We start from the raw sequence: 19531 nt of genomic DNA, 5'->3' as shown, positions 1-19531 counted from the left end.
TCCTTCTCACTAGTAGACAATATTTTGGTCACAGACGAAAATACCAGGAGTACTGAATATAATACAAGGTTGTGAAGGAAATATGCCCTAGAGGCAATAATAAAGTATTGTATATTTCCTTATATCATGATAAATATTTATTATTCATGCTAGAATTGTATTAACCGGAAACATAATACATGTGTGAATACATAGACAAACAGAGTGTCACTAGTATGCCTCTACTTGACTAGCTCGTTAATCAAAGATGGTTATGTTTCCTAGCCATAGACATGAGTTGTCATTTGATTAACGGGATCACCTCATTAGGAGAATGACGTGATTGACTTGACCCATTCCGTTAGCTTAGCACCCGATCGTTTAGTATGTTGCTATTGCTTTCTTCATGACTTATACATGTTCCTATGACTATGAGATTATGCAACTCCCGTTTGCCGGAGGAACACTTTGTGTGCTACCAAACGTCACAACGTAAATGGGTGATTATAAAGGTGCTCTACAGGTGTCTCCAAAGGTACTTGTTGGGTTGGCGTATTTCGAGATTAGGATTTGTCACTCCGATTGTCGGAGAGGTATCTCTGGGCCCACTCGGTAATGCACATCACTATAAGCCTTGCAAGCATTGTGACTAATGAGTTAGTTGCGGGATGATGTATTATGGAACGAGTAAAGAGACTTGCCGGTAACGAGATTGAACTAGGTATCGAGATACCGACGATCGAATCTCGGGCAAGTAACATACCGGTGACAAAGGGAACAACGTATGTTGTTATGCGGTCTGACCGATAAAGATCTTCGTAGAATATGTGGGAGCCAATATGGGCATCCAGGTCCCGCTATTGGTTATTGACCGGAGACGTGTCTCGGTCATGTCTACATAGTTCTCGAACCCGTAGGGTCCGCACGCTTAACGTTACGATGATAGTTTTATTGAGTTTTGATGTACCGAAGGAGTTCGGAGTCCCGGATGAGATCGGAGATATGACGAGGAGTCTCGAAATGGTCGAGACGTAAAGATCGATATATTGGACGACTATATTCGGACTTCGGAAAGGTTCCGAGTGATTCGGGTATTTTTCGGAGTACCGGAGAGTTACGGAAATTCGTATTGGGCCTTAATGAGCCATACGGGAAAGGAGAGAAAGGCCTCAAAAGGTGGCCGCACCCCTCCCCATGGTCTGGTCCGAATTGGACTAGGGAAGGGGGGCGCACCCTTCCTTCTTTCTCCTTCCCCCTTCCCTTCTCCTACTCCCACAAGGAAAGGAGGAGTCCTACTCCCGGTGGGAGTAGGACTCCCCCCTTTGGCGCGCCTCTCCCCTTGGCCGGCTGCCTCCCCCTTGCTCCTTTATATACGGGGGCAGGGGGCACCCCAGAGACACAACAATTGATCCTTGAGATCTCTTAGCCGTGTGCGGTGCCCCCCTCCACCATATTACACCTCGATAATACTGTTGCGGAGCTTAGGCGAAGCCCTGCGTCGGTGGAACATCATCATCGTCACCACGCCGTCGTGCTGACGAAACTCTCCCTCAACACTCGGCTGGATCGGAGTTCGAGGGACGTCATCGAGCTGAACGTGTGCTGAACTCGGAGGTGTCGTACGTTCGGTACTTGATCGGTCGGATCGTGAAGACGTACGACTACATCAACCGCGTTGTGTTAACGCTTCCGCTTTCGGTCTACGAGGGTACGTGGGCAACACTCTCCCCTCTCGTTGCTATGCATCACCATGATCTTGCGTGTGCGTAGGAAATTTTTTGAAATTACTACGTTCCCCAACAGTGGCATCCGAGCCTGGTTTTATGCGTTGATGCTATGCACGAGTAGAACACAAGTGAGTTGTGGGCGATATAAGTCATACTGCTTACCAGCATGTCATACTTTGGTTCAGCGGTATTGTGAGATGAAGCGGCCCGGACCGACATTACGCGTACGCTTATGCGAGACTGGTTTCACCGTTGCGAGCACTCGTTGCTTAAAGGTGACCGGCGGGTGTCTGTCTCTCTCACTTTAGTTGAACCGAGTGTGGCTACGCCCAGTCCTTGCGAAGGTTAAAACAGCACCAACTTGACAAACTATCGTTGTGGTTTTGATGCGTAGGTAAGAACGGTTCTTGCTAAGCCCGTAGCAGCCACGTAAAACTTGCAACAACAAAGTAGAGGACGTCTAACTTGTTTTTGCAGGGCATGTTGTGATGTGATATGGTCAATACATGATGTGATATAATGTGTTGTATGAGATGATCATGTTTTGTAACCGAGTTATCGGCAACTGGCAGGAGCCATATGGTTGTCGCTTTATTGTATGAGATGCAATCGCCATGTAATAGTTTTACTTTATCACTAAGCGGTAGCGATAGTCGTAAAAGCAATAAGTTGGCGAGACGACAACGATGCTACGATGGAGATCAAGGTGTCGCGCCAGTAACGATGGTGATCATGACGGTGCTTCGGAGATGGAGATCACAAGCACGGTGCTTCGGAGATGGAGATCACAAGCACAAGATGATGATGGCCATATCATATCACTTATATTGATTGCATGTGATGTTAATCCTTTATGCATCTTATCTTGCTTTGATTGACGGTAGCATTATAAGATGATCTCTCACTAAAATTTCAAGATAAAAGTGTTCTCCCTGAGTATGCACCGTTGCAAAAGTTCTTCGTGCTGAGACACCACGTGTTAATCGGGTGTGATAGGCTCTACGTTCAAATACAACGGGTGCAAAACAGTTGCACACGCGGAATACTCAGGTTAAACTTGACGAGCCTAGCATATACAGATATGGCCTCGGAACACAGAGACCGAAAGGTCGAGCGTGAATCATATAGTAGATATGATCAACATAGTGATGTGCACCATTGAAACTACTCCATCTCACGTGTTAATCGGACATGGTTTAGATGCTTTGGATCACGTAATCACTTAGATGATTAGAGAGATGTCTATCTAAGTGGGAGTTCTTAAGTAATATGATTAATTGAACTTAAATTTATCATGAACTTAGTCCTGATAGTATTTTTGCAAATTATGTTGTAGATCAATAGCTCGCGTTGTTGCTTCCCTGTGTTTATTTTTGATATGTTCCTAGAGAAAAATTATGTTGAAAGATGTTAGTAGCAAAGATGCGGATTGGATCCGTGATCTGAGGATTATCCTCATTGCTGCACAGAAGAATTATGTCCTTGATGCACCGCTAGGTGACAGGCCTATTGCAGGAGCAGATGCAGACATTATGAACGTTTGGCTAGCTCAATATGATGACTACTTGATAGTTTAGTGCACCATGCTTAACGGCTTAGAATTGGGACTTCAAAGACGTTTTGAACGTCATGGACCATATAAGATGTTCCAGGAGTTGAAGTTAATATTTCAAGCAAATACCCGAGTTGAGAGATATGAAGTCTCCAACAAGTTCTATAGCTAAAAGATGGAGGAGAATCGCTCAACTAGTGAGCATGTGCTCAGATTGTCTGGGTACTACAATCGCTTGAATCAAGTGGGAGTTAATCTTCCAGATAAAAATAGTGATTGACAGAATTCTCTAGTCACCATCACCAAGTTAGTAGAACTTCGTGATGAATTATAGTATGCAAGGGATGACGAAAGTAATTCCCGAGCTCTTCGTGATGCTGAAATCGACGAAGGTAGAAATCAAGAAAAACATCAAGTGTTGATGGTTGACGAGACCACTAGTTTCAAGAAAAGGGCAAAGGGAAGAAGGGGAACTTCAAGAAGAACGGCAAGCAAGTTGCTGCTCAAGTGAAGAAACCTAAGTCTGGTCCTAAGCCTGAGACTAAGTGCTTCTACTGCAAAGGGACTGGTCACTGGAAGCGGAACTACCCCAACTATTTGGTGGATAAGAAGGATGGCAAAGTGAACAAAGGTATATTGGATATACATGTTATTGATGTGTACTTTACTAGTGTTTATAGCAATCCCTCGGTATTTGATACTGGTTCAGTTGCTAAGAGTAGTAACTTGAAACGGGAGTTGCAGAATAAACAGAGACTAGTAAAAGGCGAGGTGACGATGTGTGTTGGAAGTAGTTCCAAGATTGATATGATCATCATCGCACACTCCCTGTACTTTCGGGATTAGTGTTGAAACTAAATAAGTGTTATTTGGTGTTTGCGTTGAGCATGAATATGATTTGATCATGTTTTTTTGCAATACGGTTATTCATTAAAGTTAGAGAACAATTGTTGTTCTGTTTACATGAATAAAAACCTTCTATGGTCATACACACCAACGAAAATGGTTTGTTGGATCTCGATCGTAGTGATACACATAATCATAATATTGAAGCCAAAAGATGCAAAGTTAATAATGATAGTGCAACTTATTTGTGGCACTGCCGTTTAGGTCATATTGGTGTAAAGCGCATGAAGAAACTCCATACTGATGGGATTTTGGAATCACCTGATTATGAATCACTTGATGCTTGCGATCCGTGCCTCATGGGCAAGATGACTAAAACGCCGTTCTCCGGAACTATGGAGAGAGCAACAGATTTGTTGGAAATCATACATACAGATGTATGTGGCCCGATGAATATTGAGGCTCATAGCAGGTATCATTATTTTCTGACCTTCACAGATGATTTGAGCAGATATGGGTATATCTACTTAATGAAACAGAAGTTTGAAACATTTGAAAAGTTCATATAATTTCAGAGTGAAGCGAAAATCATCGTAACAAGAAAATAAAGTTTCTACGATTTGATCGTGGAGAAGAGTATTTTAGTTACGAGTTTAGCCTTCAGTTAAAACAATGTGAAATAGTTTCACTACTCACGCCACCTGGAACACCACGGTGTAATGGTGTGTCCGAAATCGTAACCATACTTTATTAGATATGGTGCGATATATGATGTCTCTTACCGATCTACCACTATCGTTTTGGGGTTATGCATTAGAGACAGCTACATTCACGTTAAATAGGGCACCATCAAAATCCGTTGAGACGACGCCTTATGAACTGTGGTTTGGCAAGAAACCAAAGTTGCCGTTTCTTAAAGTTTGGGGTTGCGATGCTTATGTGAAAAAGTTTCATCCTGATAAGCTCAAACCCAAATCGGAGAAATGTGTCTTCATAGGATACCCAAAGGAGACAGTTGGGTACACCTTCTATCACAGATCCAAAGGCAAGACATTCGTTGCTTAGTATGGATCCTTTCTAGAGAAGGAGTTTCTCTCGAAAGAAGTGAGTGGGAGGAAAGTAGAACTTGATGAGGTAACTATACCTGCTCCCTTATTGGAAAGTAGTTCATCACAGAAATATGTTCCTGTGACTCCTACACCAATTAGTGAGGAAGTTAATGATAATGATCATGGAACTTCAGATCAAGTTACTACCAAACCTCGTAGGTAAACCAGAGTGAGATCCACACCAGAGTGGTACGGTAATCCTGTTCTGGAGGTCATTTTATTTGACCATGACGAACCTACGAACTATGAGGAAGCGATGGTGAGCCCAGATTCCGCAAAATGGCTTGAGGCCATGAAATCTGAGATGAGATCCATATATGAGAACAAAGTATGGACTTTGATTGACTTGCCCAATGATCGGCGAGCCATTGAGATTAAATGGATCTTCAAGAGGAAGATAGACAGTGATAGTAGTGTTACTGTCTACAAAGCTAGAATTGTCGCAAAAAGGTTTTCGACAAGTTCAAGGTGTTGACTATGATGAGAGTTTCTCACTCGTATCTATGCTTAAAGTCTGTCTGAATCATGTTAGCAATTGCCACATTATATGAAATATGGCAAATGGATAAACAAAACTGCATTCCTTAATGGATTTATTAAAGAAGAGTTGTATATGATGCAACCAGGAGGTTTTGTCAATCCTAAAAGTGCTAACAAAATATGCAAGCTCCAGCGATCCATCTATGGACTGGTGCAAGCATCTCGGAGTTGGAATATACGCTTTGATAAGTTGATCAAAGGATATAGTTTTATACAGACTTGCGGTGAAGCCTGTATTTACAAGAAAGTGAGTGGGAGCACTACAGCATTTCTGATAAGTATATGTGAATGGCATATTGTTGATCAGAAATAATGTAGAATTATTCTGCAAAGCATAAAGGAGTGTTTGAAAGGAGTTTTTCAAAAAAAGACCTCGGTGAAGCTGCTTACATATTGAGCATCAAGATCTATAGAGATAGATCAAGACGCTTGATAAGTTTTTTCAATGAGTACATACCTTAACAAGATTTTGAAGTAGTTCAAAATAGAACAGTCAAAGAAAGAGTTCTTGCCTGTGTTACAAGGTGTGAAATTGAGTAAGACTCAAAGCCAGACCACGGCAGAAGATAGAAAGAGAATGAAAGTCATTCCCTATGCCTTGGCCATAGGTTCTATAAAGTATGCCATGCTGTGTACCAGATCTATTGTATACCCTACACTGATTTTGGCAAGGGAGTACAATAGTGATCTAGGAGTAGATCACTGGACAGCGGTCAAAATTATCCTTAGTGGAATAAGGATATGTTTCTCGATTATGGAAGTGACAAAAGGTTCGTCGTAAAGGGTTACGTCGATGCAAGTTTTGACACTAAATCTAGATGACTCTAAGTCTCGGTCTAGATACATATTGAAAGTGGGAGCAATTAGCTAGAGTAGCTCCGTGCAGAGCATTGTAGACATAGAAATTTGCAAAATACTTACGGATCTGAATGTGACAGACCCGGTGACTAAAATTATCCCACAATCAAAACATGATCACACCTTAGTACTCTTTGGGTGTTAATCACATAGCGATGTGAACTAGATTATTGACTCTAGTAAACCCTTTGAGTGTTGGTCACATAGAGATGTGAACTATGGGTGTTAATCACATGGTGATGTGAATTATTGATGTTAAATCACATGGCGATGTGAACTAGATTATTGACTCTAGTGCAAGTGGGAGACTGAAGGAAATATGCCCTAGAGGCAATAATAAAGTATTATATATTTCCTTATATCATGATAAATGTTTATTATTCATGCTAGAATTGTATTAACCAGAAACATATTACATGTGTGAATACATAGACAAACAGAGTGTCACTAGTATGCCTCTACTTGACTAGCTCGTTAATCAAAGATGGTTATGTTTCCTAGCCATAGACATGAGTTGTCATTTGATTAACGGGATCACCTCATTAGGAGAATGACGTGATTGACTTGACCCATTCCGTTAGCTTAGCACCCGATCGTTTAGTATGTTGCTATTGCTTTCTTCATGACTTATACATGTTCCTATGACTATGAGATTATGCAACTCCCGTTTACCGGAGGAACACTTTGTGTGCTACCAAACGTCACAACGTAAATGGGTGATGATAAAGGTGCTCTACAGGTGTCTCCAAAGGTACTTGTTGGGTTGGCGTATTTCGAGATTAGGATTTGTCACTCCGATTGTCGGAGAGGTATCTCTGGGCCCACTCGGTAATGCGCATCACTATAAGCCTAGGAAGCATTGTGACTAATGAGTTAGTTGCGGGATGATGTATTACGGAACGAGTAAAGAGACTTGCCGGTAGCGAGATTGAACTAGGTATCGAGATACGGACGATCGAATCTCGGGCAAGTAACATACCGGTGACAAAGGGAACAACGTATGTTGTTATGCGGTCTGACCGATAAAGATCTTCGTAGAATATGTGGGAGCCAATATGGGTATCCAGGTCCCGCTATTGGTTATTGACCAGAGACGTGTCTCGGTCATGTCTACATAGTTCTCGAACCCGTAGGGTCCGCACGCTTAACGTTACGATGACAGTTTTATTGAGTTTTGATGTACCGAAGGAGTTCGGAGTCCCGGATGAGATCGGAGATATGACGAGGAGTCTCGAAATGGTCGAGACGTAAAGATCGATATATTGGACGACTATATTCGGACTTCGGAAAGGTTCCGAGTGATTCGGGTATTTTTAGGAGTACCGGAGAGTTACGGGAATTCGTATTGGGCCTTAATGGGCCATACGGGAAAGGAGAGAAAGGCCTCAAAAGGTGGCCACACCCCTCCCCATGGTCTGGTCCGAATTGGACTAGGGAATGGGGGCGCACCCTTCCTTCTTTCTCCTTCCCCCTTCCCTTCTCCTACTCCCACAAGGAAAGGAGGAGTCCTACTCCCGGTGGGAGTAGGACTCCCCCCTTTGGCGCGCCTCTCCCCTTGGCCGGCTGCCTCCCCCTTGCTCCTTTATATACGGGGGCAGGGGGCACCCCATAGACACAACAATTGATCCTTGAGATCTCTTAGCCGTGTGCGGTGCCCCCCTCCACCATATTACACCTCGATAATACCGTTGCGGAGCTTAGGCGAAGCCCTGCGTCGGTGGAACATCATCATCGTCACCACGCCGTCGTGCTGACGAAACTCTCCCTCAACACTCGGCTGGATCGGAGTTCGAGGGACGTCATCGGGCTGAACGTGTGCTGAACTCGGAGGTGCCGTACGTTCGGTACTTGATCGGTCGGATCGTGAAGACGTACGACTACATCAACCGTGTTGTGTTAACGCTTCCGCTTTCGGTCTACGAGGGTACGTGGACAACACTCTCCCCTCTCGTTGCTATGCATCACCATGATCTTGCGTGTGCGTAGGAATTTTTTTGAAATTACTACGTTCCCCAACAGGTTGAGCGGAGACTGCTCAACAATTTATTACAAACACGCCAATAAAAACATAAAGGCGGATAGGGTGGCATAACTACTAACTCACGATAACAACGGTGGTGGCAATATCACAGCGGAGTGGGTGATATGACTCCTGAAAACTACAGCTCTTCGAGCGTCGGAGTGAGGCTCGAGGAGACTTATTGTGGGTGGCGGAAGCGTATATAATACAAGTGACCAACATCCAGGATCGCACGGGACTGACTGGGATTCCTCTAGGCGTCGGACTCACTATCAAACTCTTCATCCATGAGATCGCCTTCGTCAACATCTGGCCAAATCAACAAGCCAGGTGAGTACTATGAAAGTACTCGCAAGACAGTTCGGACTTAAGATATAACAAATGTAAACATGATGCATTTGAGCAGGATAACAAGCGCATTCATACCTAGAGATAATACTGCGTGGGAAATAAAAGAGAAGTCGGGCGGTAGTCCTCCCGAAAGCCCAAAATAAATACTGGATGCCAAACGAGGGTCTGAATGACCCCTCGAGAGGAAAATGCAAGAATAACAATGCCGCAGTCGGGCGTCAGGGCGACACCACATAAAGGGCTTACAATAGAAAATATAAGATAGTGCATGCCACAGTCGGACGTCTGAGCGACATCGCATAAAGGGCTTATATCAAAAGTAAATAACAAGAGTGCCACAGTCGGACGTCTGAGCGACATCACATAAAGGGCTTATATCGAAAGTAAATAACAAACATGCCACAGTCGGACGTCTGAGCGACATCACATAAAGGGCTTCATAACTTAATACCTTAGTAGCTCAAGAATTTAGATCATAACAACAGAATAATCAAGTATGAGGTAAATAACAGGGGTTAGTCCATCCTTAGGAAAAATGTTTAACCAAGTTTACCACTCCAGTTTGGTTACCGGGGATAATGCCACGAGGACTTGACATAGATATGGATACACTGATCACGATATTTGACCTTGGATACGATGACTCGCAAAGATTTGACTCTGCAGAGTTTGTACTTTAACCACAACCAACGGATTTCAGTAGTCACGGGGACTAGTTCCGTTTACGGTGTTTTGGAAGAAACACATCTAACCAGTACACACCCATTCAACATTCCGAAGTAAGGAATCACCCTCGGCAACGTTCAAGAAAAACCTTGAGACGGGGAGGCTACAACCTCGCGTAGCATGGGATCAAACTTATATACGCGCGCTCTAAGGGGTGCCCCCCTCTCGGTCCCAACCGGAAACACCCATGCCCCCTGACCGGATGACTGGCTTTAATCCAGGGCCATGGAACCCTCATCCCGGCCCCTCTATTTGGTGTGTACACGGAAAGAGGTTACCCACTTACTAAACCGCATTCTGGCACAAAACATGTGGTAGCACGGAAGGGGGGAGAACGATAACGTGACTCCGTCCACGTTAACGTCGGAATTTAACGGATGACGTAAGGCTGGCATGCTACAACAGTACCACCTTACTGCCCTTCATGTCACCACATGACTAGGCCATCTCTCATCAGAGATCATAGTAACTTCGGAACACGCGGGTAGTTGCCTTACATGCAACGAGATACTCACCGATGCTCATATGCCATGCACAACCATTCACGCAAACATGCAAAACACTAATCATATCAGAGGTTCAAACATGCTTTCCTGGTTCGGAGAAGTCGGAGTCTAGCTCGGCGAAGTTCGCGGCAACGTCACCTCTCCCGGAACCTATGGTATAGCGAAAAAGCATACTAACGTGAAAACCAACGCGTGCATAAAAGTTATTCCAAATTTTTTTCAAATAAATCCCATAAAAAACTAGACAAAATTATAAGAATGTCAGAAAAAGAATCACTCAAAAATCACTTTTTATTAAAAAGTTATAAGGGTTTCTGTCCAGGGACTCATCTGTAATGAAACAGAAAAGTTCCAGGGGCTAAACTGAGAAAATAGAAAATGGTTCGAATTGAAACGCGCCAGCCCACAGAGAAAACGTATTCTTCCCGAAGGCGCCAACAGAAAACGCTTCGGGGGTGAAAGAAGAGAGGCTGACGTGGGGGGTCCACATGTCAGGTTTGAAATATCTCGCCGGCGCCCGAAGGCTGCGGCGGTCGCCGGCGTCGAACCACGGCGAGTCAGGGAGATCGGAGTGTACCAAGAGTATCAGTGTGTCCTTCCGCGTCGGTGGGTGCTGGACTTGGACGTCGGGGAGCACCACGTCGACGGCGACACTTTCTCCGGCGGACGGTGGCTCGGGCGATGGTGGGGAACTCCGGTGGTGTGCTGCAAACTTCGAATTGAAGCGCGGGTCATAAGGAGGGATGCACTAGGGAGTTACTTGCAAGAGATGGGAGGTAGAGGTGCACGCACGGGAGCGAATCGAGCTGGATCCCGTGGCGGGTCACGGCGGCCGGAGTTGAGGAAGGAGACTCCCTCGGGGCTCTTCCAGTGGCTAGGCAGGGTCTTGGTGGAGTGCAGAGGTGGTGTGGGTACTAGCTGGAGCTCGGGGCCTCTATTTATAGGCGACTCGAGGGGGTGGCCGTGAACAGAGAATCTCCGGCGAGCAATTACGGCGAGGCAGTGGATTGGCAGGGGGTTTAGGTGGCCAGGCAGCATCAGTGTGAGTTACTGGTCCCGTTCCACTGCTAAACTCGGTCGGGCATGGCGTAATGGCGTCGGTCTTCGTCGGGGTCGCCGTACTGGCACGGCGGCGGCAGAGAGCGCGCTCCGCGCCCAGCGGTTCACGACGAGGGTGGCAGCGCGCATGGGGGAGTGGAAGACCACGCGGCGGCCTCCGGTGGCTTGGGCGGCGCTGGACGGCGCCGTCTGTGCTGCGCCTCTCTTTGGCGGCCGCAAAGCCGCCGCTGGCGTCGGTCACGGGGCGGCGCACCTCCTCCTGCTCGTCGCCGACGCCCGCAACCTTCCAGGCGCTCGTGCGGAGCAGAGGACAAGGGGGAGGGGACAGGGAACACGGCGACGCCGGGGCACTGGCGAGATCGACAACAGACACTGAAGAAACGACAGTGGTTCAGACACTGTTAACTGAATTTGACTGAACATGATACTGACAGTGCTCTGAAAGTGTTCGATGAAATGATATGGTATGAAGAAATTTTTTCCTGGAGCTGGGACTTGGTGAGGTGACCTCTCAATGCACCCAGAGGCTGCCTGATTTTTCTCAGAATTTTTGGAGAAGGATTTGAATGAATTTCATCAAATTTGGCAAATCTGGTCCAAACTTGCAGCAAGTATAGTTTGAAAAATTTGAACTGGAGACTAGTGGATCTTCATGGATCTTGGTTGAGGGTTCAAAGGACTAGGAAGGGAAAGTGGTTTGGGGGCAAAAATCAAAGCAGAAGGAGCAGTTCCTTTGTAAACCTCCAAGGATCAAGATATAAGGCAGAAATTGTTTTTGATAAGAAATAAATGAGAAAATTTATATGGAGAGGTTCAACTTGCTGGATTTGAAGTAAATCATGATTCAAAGATGAGGAAAGGTTTATGGGAGTGGATTTGCACTAAGGTCATGGCAAGAGAGATTTGTTGAAAGTGGCAAAGGATCATTCCAAAAGTCACAGGGCATTTTCAAAGAAATTTTCAAAGGACATTTTTCCCAAGTGAAAAGTATTTTGGTTTGAGTCCAATTAAAAGAAAGAACCTCCAAGACCAAAATCAAGTCTTGGGTGACACCAAATAAAACTCTTGCCATAAAGAAAATATTTTGAAAGGGAGGGTTCTTTTGAAGGAAAAATTTAAATCACCTCCCTCAAGTCAAATAAATTTTTTGAAAAATCCAAATAAAATTTTTGGGTGTCACATCTCCGGTTTGCGGGAGAAAGTGCGTTCAGATCGCACTGCGGATTGATACAGGCCCGCGTTGGATGGCTTTCGCGGTACGGACAGCACAGTCCGAACGTTTGCAGGCGGTTTGAGTCGGCGTTGAAGATGCCCTAACACTGTTTCTATCTATAAAAAGTTTTCTCCAAATTTACGGTAGCTACAAAATAGAACACCAAGTGCTCCAAATTTGTAACACTTGGCCGACTTTCGCAAATAACAATCGTGTTGCGCACGAGCTATCAACCTTCACTAGGAACCTTCCCACGCCACACCCACATCCCCGCGTCCCACCTGATCGCCGCCAGAGCCCCATGGATGGCTACTCCAACCCCGCGCCCGCGAACATCGCTCCGGCGCTCATCGCCATGGCCCTTCCTCCTCTCCCGACACTACCGGCGCCGCCGCCATGGCCCCCCTCCTCGACGCAGCGGATTTGCAGCCCCATAAACCACCACCATCGCCAGTAAGGATCCACTGGCGCAGAAGAAGGTCGCCGCGACCAATCAATGAGATGGCAATGGCACGAACCCTCCGTGACTTCATCTCGGAGAAGAACACGAAGGCAGGTGCTTCCATCCCTGCCTGCTTCGTTGCCTACTGCTCCTGTTGCTTTCGTGCCTCCTCCATCACCACCTCCGACCGTGGAGGAGGAGGCGTTGATGCCTGATGTCATCGTCCACAACATGTTCGATGAAATATCGGAATGGTTAAAAAAATTCCCTTGATTTCCAATTGTTTTTTTGTCATGTTGAGATGAATGCAATGATGAGGTGATGTGTGCTTATATTAGATTTTGTGTGTGCATTTTGTAGTGTTGATGATGATACATTCTTGCAATACACAAAAGCTGCGAATGAAGATTTTGCCTCTCAAGATTTCCCTCCCAAGATAATGAAACACAATATGACGAGGACAATCTTTTTTTTTTTTGAAAGAAAGTTCGAGCTTTATTCATTAGAAATAATCATTACATTGTTTATGAGGATTGGTACACTTGCATTATGTGGTTCCTCAAACCAATCTAGCCAACTTGGCAAGTTCATGAGCAACTTTATTTGCTTCTCTATTACAATGCTCGAATCTAGAAATAGGAAAATCGCAAGCTAAGTGAAAACAGCCATCAAAAATTGCAGCTGCTGCCCCCGACGAGGACAATCTTGATATGGAGGAAGAAAGTTTTCTTGAAAGTCCATGAGAAAGAACAGCAGGCTACAACAACACCTCATCATTTGGAGACCTCCTCCTTAACGCCTCAAGCATCAGTTGGCTAGCTGGCGCCCTCACTACACGCTCGCCGACCGTGACCCATTGGCATGCTCGCTCGCCGCTCGATCCTCTCGTTCCTTCGGTCGCTCAACTTGTTTTTTTAGATCACCTTGTACTATCACTACCACTAAACTGTCTCAGGAAAATTACTTTTTCTTTTTAAAGTAGAAAAATTTGACAGATTTTTTTAAATTGTGTGGATTTGTAAAATAGTTCCCATTTTTTTAAACATAAATTTGTAAAAACTTAACTAATTTGGAAAAATCACGAATGTGAAACTAGTATGTGAATTTGAAAACTATTCATGAATTTTTTAAAAGTTGAAAATTTTGAAAAAAAAGTTCAGGAATTTAAGAAAGTTCACGAAGTTCAAAAAATTTCACTAATTTTAAAAACATTCTCTAATTTGGAAAAACTTCATGTATTTGAAAAAAATACGTATTTGAAAAAGTTAATGGTTTTGAAAAAACAATCGTATATTTGAATAAAAAAGTTCACAAAATCAAAAATGTTTTTGAATTTTAGAAAAGTTCACGAATTTAAAAAAAGTTCATGAATTCTAAAAAAATCATGCATTTTAAAAAATTCAAAATTTGAAAACTTTGATGAAGAATATGATAAATTTGGCGGATTTGAAGAAGTTCATCAATTGTGAAAAAAAATCTTGAGTTTTAATAATTTTTCAAAAATAGTGAAAAAAAGACGGAATGAAAAAATGAACATAAACCGGTGGAAAAATCCATAAAAACAAATGTCGAAAGGAAAACAAACTTGTGTGTAAAAGCGCAGCCTTGATGGGCCGACCAAGTAATAGGAGACCTATGTCCGCTAGGGGGGCGAATCCTATTTAGCGCTGCAGTTAACTGGGATTCTTTTTCCTGCTCTAAACCCAAAAAACAAGAACGACTTAACTGGGATTCGAACCTGCATCTTCACGGTGGGTAGCGCGATGAGCTAACCACTTCAGCATCCAGAGTAAGCTGCTTGGGTGCTGATTCTTCCCCATTTGCTTCTTCTCTCCTTTCCTTTTTTCTATTTCTTTTTTCGTCCTTTTCTTATTCTGAACGGTTTTGTTCTGTCTTTTATTCTTTGTTCGAACAGAAAAAAGTGGTCCTTCTTCTTTGTTCGATGAACATTTCAAATTAGTCGACATTTTTCCACAATAGATGAACTTTTTTTAAATTCGATGAACTTTTTTCCAAATCCGATGAACTTTTTTCAAAATTGATGCTTTTTTATTTAAAGTTGTCAACTTTTTTCAAAATTGGTGAACTAATTTTCAAACTTGATGAACATTTTTTTGTCAAAATCCATGAACCTTTTTCAATACTGATGATTTTCTTTTGTCGAAATGGATGAACTTTTTGCAAAAAAGGATGACCTCTTTCCACTTTTTGCATTAACTATTTTCAAAATCGGTGAATTTTTTTTTAGTTTGTGAACTTTTCTTAAAAAATGAAGATTTTTTTAAAAGTTTGTGAACTTTTCTTCCAACATGATGAACTTTTGTTGGGAAGTCGACGAACCTTTTAAAATTCACGTTTAAAAAAAAGCTAAGTGATTTATAAATAGCGCGCCCGCACTTGGTCTTATAGAGTTAGCATTATTATCAATCATAGATGTTCTGTGGTTCTAGCGGTTAGCTCAGCGTCAAGAACGATCTGGCAATTGGTGAGCTGAGTTCGAATCCTGGGGACGACGTTGGCGCTAGATGAGCAAGGATTAATTCTCAGTGGTACGAAATAAAAGAAGCGTAGACAGCTTTTCAAAAAAAGTGTGGCTAGACCTTAGTCGATTGTGACTTAAGTAAGTCTCAATCAAGTGACATAATGAAAAAGAAAAAATAAAAATTTGCACGAATCTTCATGCAACATCTCACGGATATTTCATCGACTTGACATAATTAAGTCTTAGCAACACCGTTTCAAAAAAGATGATTACATGTAAACCAATTACATGCCACCTGAAACAAACGCAAGTGTAACATTTTCTGAGTGTTTGACAAAAAACTACCATAACTGCGGTCCCACAGAAGTACTACATTTTTAAAAGTGACCGAAAACTACCAAAAAATTGTAATTTTGTGACTAAAAACTACCAATTTCGGATAACGACCAGTTTAGACGATTTAAACGCATTTATGACATGCGGACCCCACCCGTCAGCGCTGACGTGGCGGCAAAGCCAACTCTGTTTATTTTGACTGCTAAGTTGACCATTATTACAGGTGGGGGCCCACACGTCGGCATCAATCTTCTTCCTCCTCCTCTCTCCCTCTCTTTGGCATTTTTTCAAACACCTATTGTGCATCTGCAAGTCACCTCCGCCGCCGTCCACTGCCGGCGCTCACTTACGCATGACGGCGCACACGCTCACGGCGGCGGCGGCTACGCCACGGCTGCACACGCACGCAAGGCCGCGGCCAGCATGCACACAAGCTAGCATGCAAAGCCAGCACAGTGCATGCGAGGCTACGGCTGCATGCTAGCACGCCCGCAACGCTCCATTGGCCGGCTAGCATGCCCGCGACGCTGGTGAGCCCGCGGTTGCGACGCTGGCTTCGACCGATGCCTCGCCGACGCTGGCTTCGATCGCTGCATCACCGACGCCCAACACGCCTTCGCCAACATCCGCCCCTACCAGCTCGCGGACGCGTTCGCGCACCTCTACTCGGCCCTCCGAGGCTCCCTCTCTATCGTCTGCCACTGCGTTCCCTCACCGCCGCCGTGACTTCGCGTAGACTCTGCGCTGCGAGCTGCTGGGCTGGAAGGCGCTGGCAGGCTCTCGCGGGTTCAATTCGAGGAGTTTGCGACCGAGCTATTCAGGGAGGCCGTGCTCGCCGATGTGGCTGAGGCGGCTCCAGCCTCCGTGGTTGCACCGCCATCTCCAGTCCCGGACCAACGCCGGGGAGGTGCTGCGTCGGGGTGTCACCATGGAGGATTCGGAGCTCAAGCGCGGGTGCACATGAGGTGTTCGAGGAAATGCCAAAGAAAGAGAGGAGGAGGAAGAAGAATGACGTGTGGGCCCCATCTACCATAACGGTCCGGAATAACGAAGTTAACTTTGCCGCCACGTCAGCGCGACGGGTGGTAGTTTTTAGTTACAAGATTCAAATTTTGATAGTTTTCGGCCATTTTTAAAAATGTGGTAGTTTTGTTGGACGGAAGCCCCAATTATGATAGTTTTTTGTCAAACAGTCAACATTTTCTAGTTAGGTTGTAACCCGGTTACAGGTTTATTTCCTGAACCAAAGACGTTCTCCGGCTGCTAGTTTGCGATACCACGCGGTACATGGTGATGCTCCGACCGCAGTTGGTCTCGTACGGCATACTAGTTTGGACTTCGGACCAGTGCATGTCACGGCCGTCCGATCTGAATCGAAAACACCTATCGTACCACGTCAAAGTTGTCAGTATGCGTCTCCACCGTAGGATCTGAGGTCGAATCGACTTGCGCGCCAAACTACCTCCCTGCCGTATCGGTCTCGCCCACGTCAATCAGACCCCGGTCACGACTCCACGCTGCGACGACCAGGCCAGTATATATCACCAACCGACACCCAGACAAAAGTCCAAAACCACAAGTCGATCGAAACCTAAGCCGAGCGCCGCGGCAGCCATGGCAGGTCGCGGAGCGGCCGCCGCAGCGGTCGCCTTGGTGCTCCTCGTCATCTTCGCCGCCTCCTCGCCTGCAGCCGCCGCGCACGTCGACGAAGCAGCTGAGCATGGTGCGCGGGGGCTGACGCGGCGGACGGAGACGGATGTGCGGGCGATGTTCGACGCGTGGCTGGCGCGGCACGGCCGCTCCTACAACGCGCTCGCCGAGTACTTCCGTCGGCTCCGCGCGTTCCGGGACAACCTCGACTTCGTCGAAGCGCACAACGCTCGTGCCGCGCAGCGCGGCGGGTTCCGCCTCGGGATGAACCGCTTCGCCGACCTCACCAACGCCGAGTTCCGCGCTGCCTACCTCGGCGCGGGCGCCACGGGCAAGAGTCGCAACGCCGTCGGCGAGCGCTACCGGTACGAGGCGAATGACGTGCTGCCGGCGTCCGTGGACTGGAGGGAGAAGGGCGCGGTCGCGCCCGTGAAGAACCAGGGCCAGTGCGGCAGCTGCTGGGCGTTCTCCACAGTCGCCGCGGTGGAAGGCGTCAACAAGATCGTCACCGGCGATCTCGTGACGCTGTCGGAGCAGGAGCTCGTGGACTGCTCGCGCAACGGGCAGAACAGCGGGTGCAACGGCGGCATCATGGACGACGCCTTCGACTTCATCGTCCGGAACGGCGGCATCGACACCGAGGAGGACTACCCCTACACCGCCAAGGAGGGCAAGTGCGACCTCGCCAAGAAGGCCCGCAAGGTCGTCTCCATCGACGGCTTCGAGGACGTGCGCGCCGACGACGAGGCGTCGCTGATGAAGGCCGTGGCGCACCAGCCGGTGAGCGTCGCCATCGAGGCCGGCGGGCGCGAGTTCCAGCTCTACGAGTCCGGGGTCTTCACGGGGCGGTGCGGCACGGAGTTGGACCACGCCGTGCTCGCGGTGGGCTACGGCAAGGAGGCGGACGGCGGCAAGGACTACTGGCTCGTGCGCAACTCGTGGGGTCCGGGCTGGGGCGAGGGCGGCTACATCCGGATGGAGCGCAACGTGACCGCGCGCGCCGGCAAGTGCGGCATCGCCATGTTCGCGTCCTACCCCGTCAAGAACGGGCCCAACCCAAAGCCGGCACCACCGGCGCCGGAGGGGAAGTGCGATCGCTACAGTTCATGCCCGGCGGGGAGCACGTGCTGCTGCACGTACGGCGTGAGGAGCGTGTGCCTTGCGTGGGGGTGCTGCCCGGCCGAGGGCGCCACCTGCTGCCGGGACCGGTCGACCTGCTGCCCGGCGGACTACCCCGTCTGCAACGCTGGGAGCCGCACCTGCGCCAAGAGCAAGGGAAGTCCGTACACCGTGGATGCGCTGCCCCGGACGCCGGCGAAGCGACAGAGGACGGCGGTCTCAGAGCTAGTTGATTCGATCTTTTCGATCTAGGCCGTTTTAGTTATATATACAGGTTACAGTAGTTTGTTCGATTGTCCTGATAATGTAGCAGTCTTTCTTTTTGCAAGTGAACCTAGCTAGGAGTCATTGTACATACATACATATTAATGCATTATCTAGTTTTCTCCTTAAGAAGTGTTATATATTGAACAGTTGTTTCAAACGTTTGTTGATCTATCGGTTGATATATGCATGACCTAGTTTTCAAGTGATCTATCGGTCACCGTTGTTTCAAACTTTTGGATGCTTGGGATCACAGTACGGGGCAACTTGCATGACAGCCGATTTTGAACACCTTTAACCTATTTTCTAAGAAACTAGCATAAATGTCCGTGCATTATAACGGAAAAGAAAATTGGCGTGTGTCCACAAAATTGTCCGCCATAGTGGTACAACGGCATCAGTATAGTGCCACGTGACAGCGACAAACAGGCGTACACCGTGAATTTTTTTTGAAGGCAAAGCAATGCTTTATAACTTAACGGTGCTTGGGCATATCACCCAAAACACAAGCAGCCACTGAGGGCGGTACATTGGTCTCCCAGTCCATACAAGCACCCGCTAAACACCTACGGCCAATCTGGCCAAGCTCATGCGCCACTGCATTTTCATTTCGCCTACAAACACTCACCCTATGCCTTGCAAACCACATTTTCAACTGGAATTTGATGTCTTCAATGATGACTGCATACGGCGACGAGTCGACCTTTTGTATATCCAGCGCCTCCGCCAACAGCTGGGAATCAGTCTCAAAA

At 46.5% G+C, this 19531-nt stretch overlaps 1 protein-coding gene across 1 annotated transcript; it reads left to right on the top strand.

The window, feature by feature from the left end:
- Positions 1-17360: 17360 nt before the first annotated feature.
- Positions 17361-18823, top strand: LOC109765956 (cysteine protease 1-like). Its single transcript, XM_020324721.4, has one exon. The coding sequence runs from the start codon at positions 17361-17363 to the stop codon at positions 18765-18767; it is 1407 nt and encodes a 468-aa protein (XP_020180310.1). The 3' UTR covers positions 18768-18823.
- The last annotated feature ends 708 nt before the right edge of the window (positions 18824-19531 follow it).

This window comes from Aegilops tauschii, chromosome 2 (assembly GCF_002575655.3).
Source record: "Aegilops tauschii subsp. strangulata cultivar AL8/78 chromosome 2, Aet v6.0, whole genome shotgun sequence".
In the NCBI taxonomy this organism is placed as follows: domain Eukaryota; kingdom Viridiplantae; phylum Streptophyta; class Magnoliopsida; order Poales; family Poaceae; genus Aegilops; species Aegilops tauschii.
This window is presented reverse-complemented; position numbering and strand designations above follow the sequence as displayed.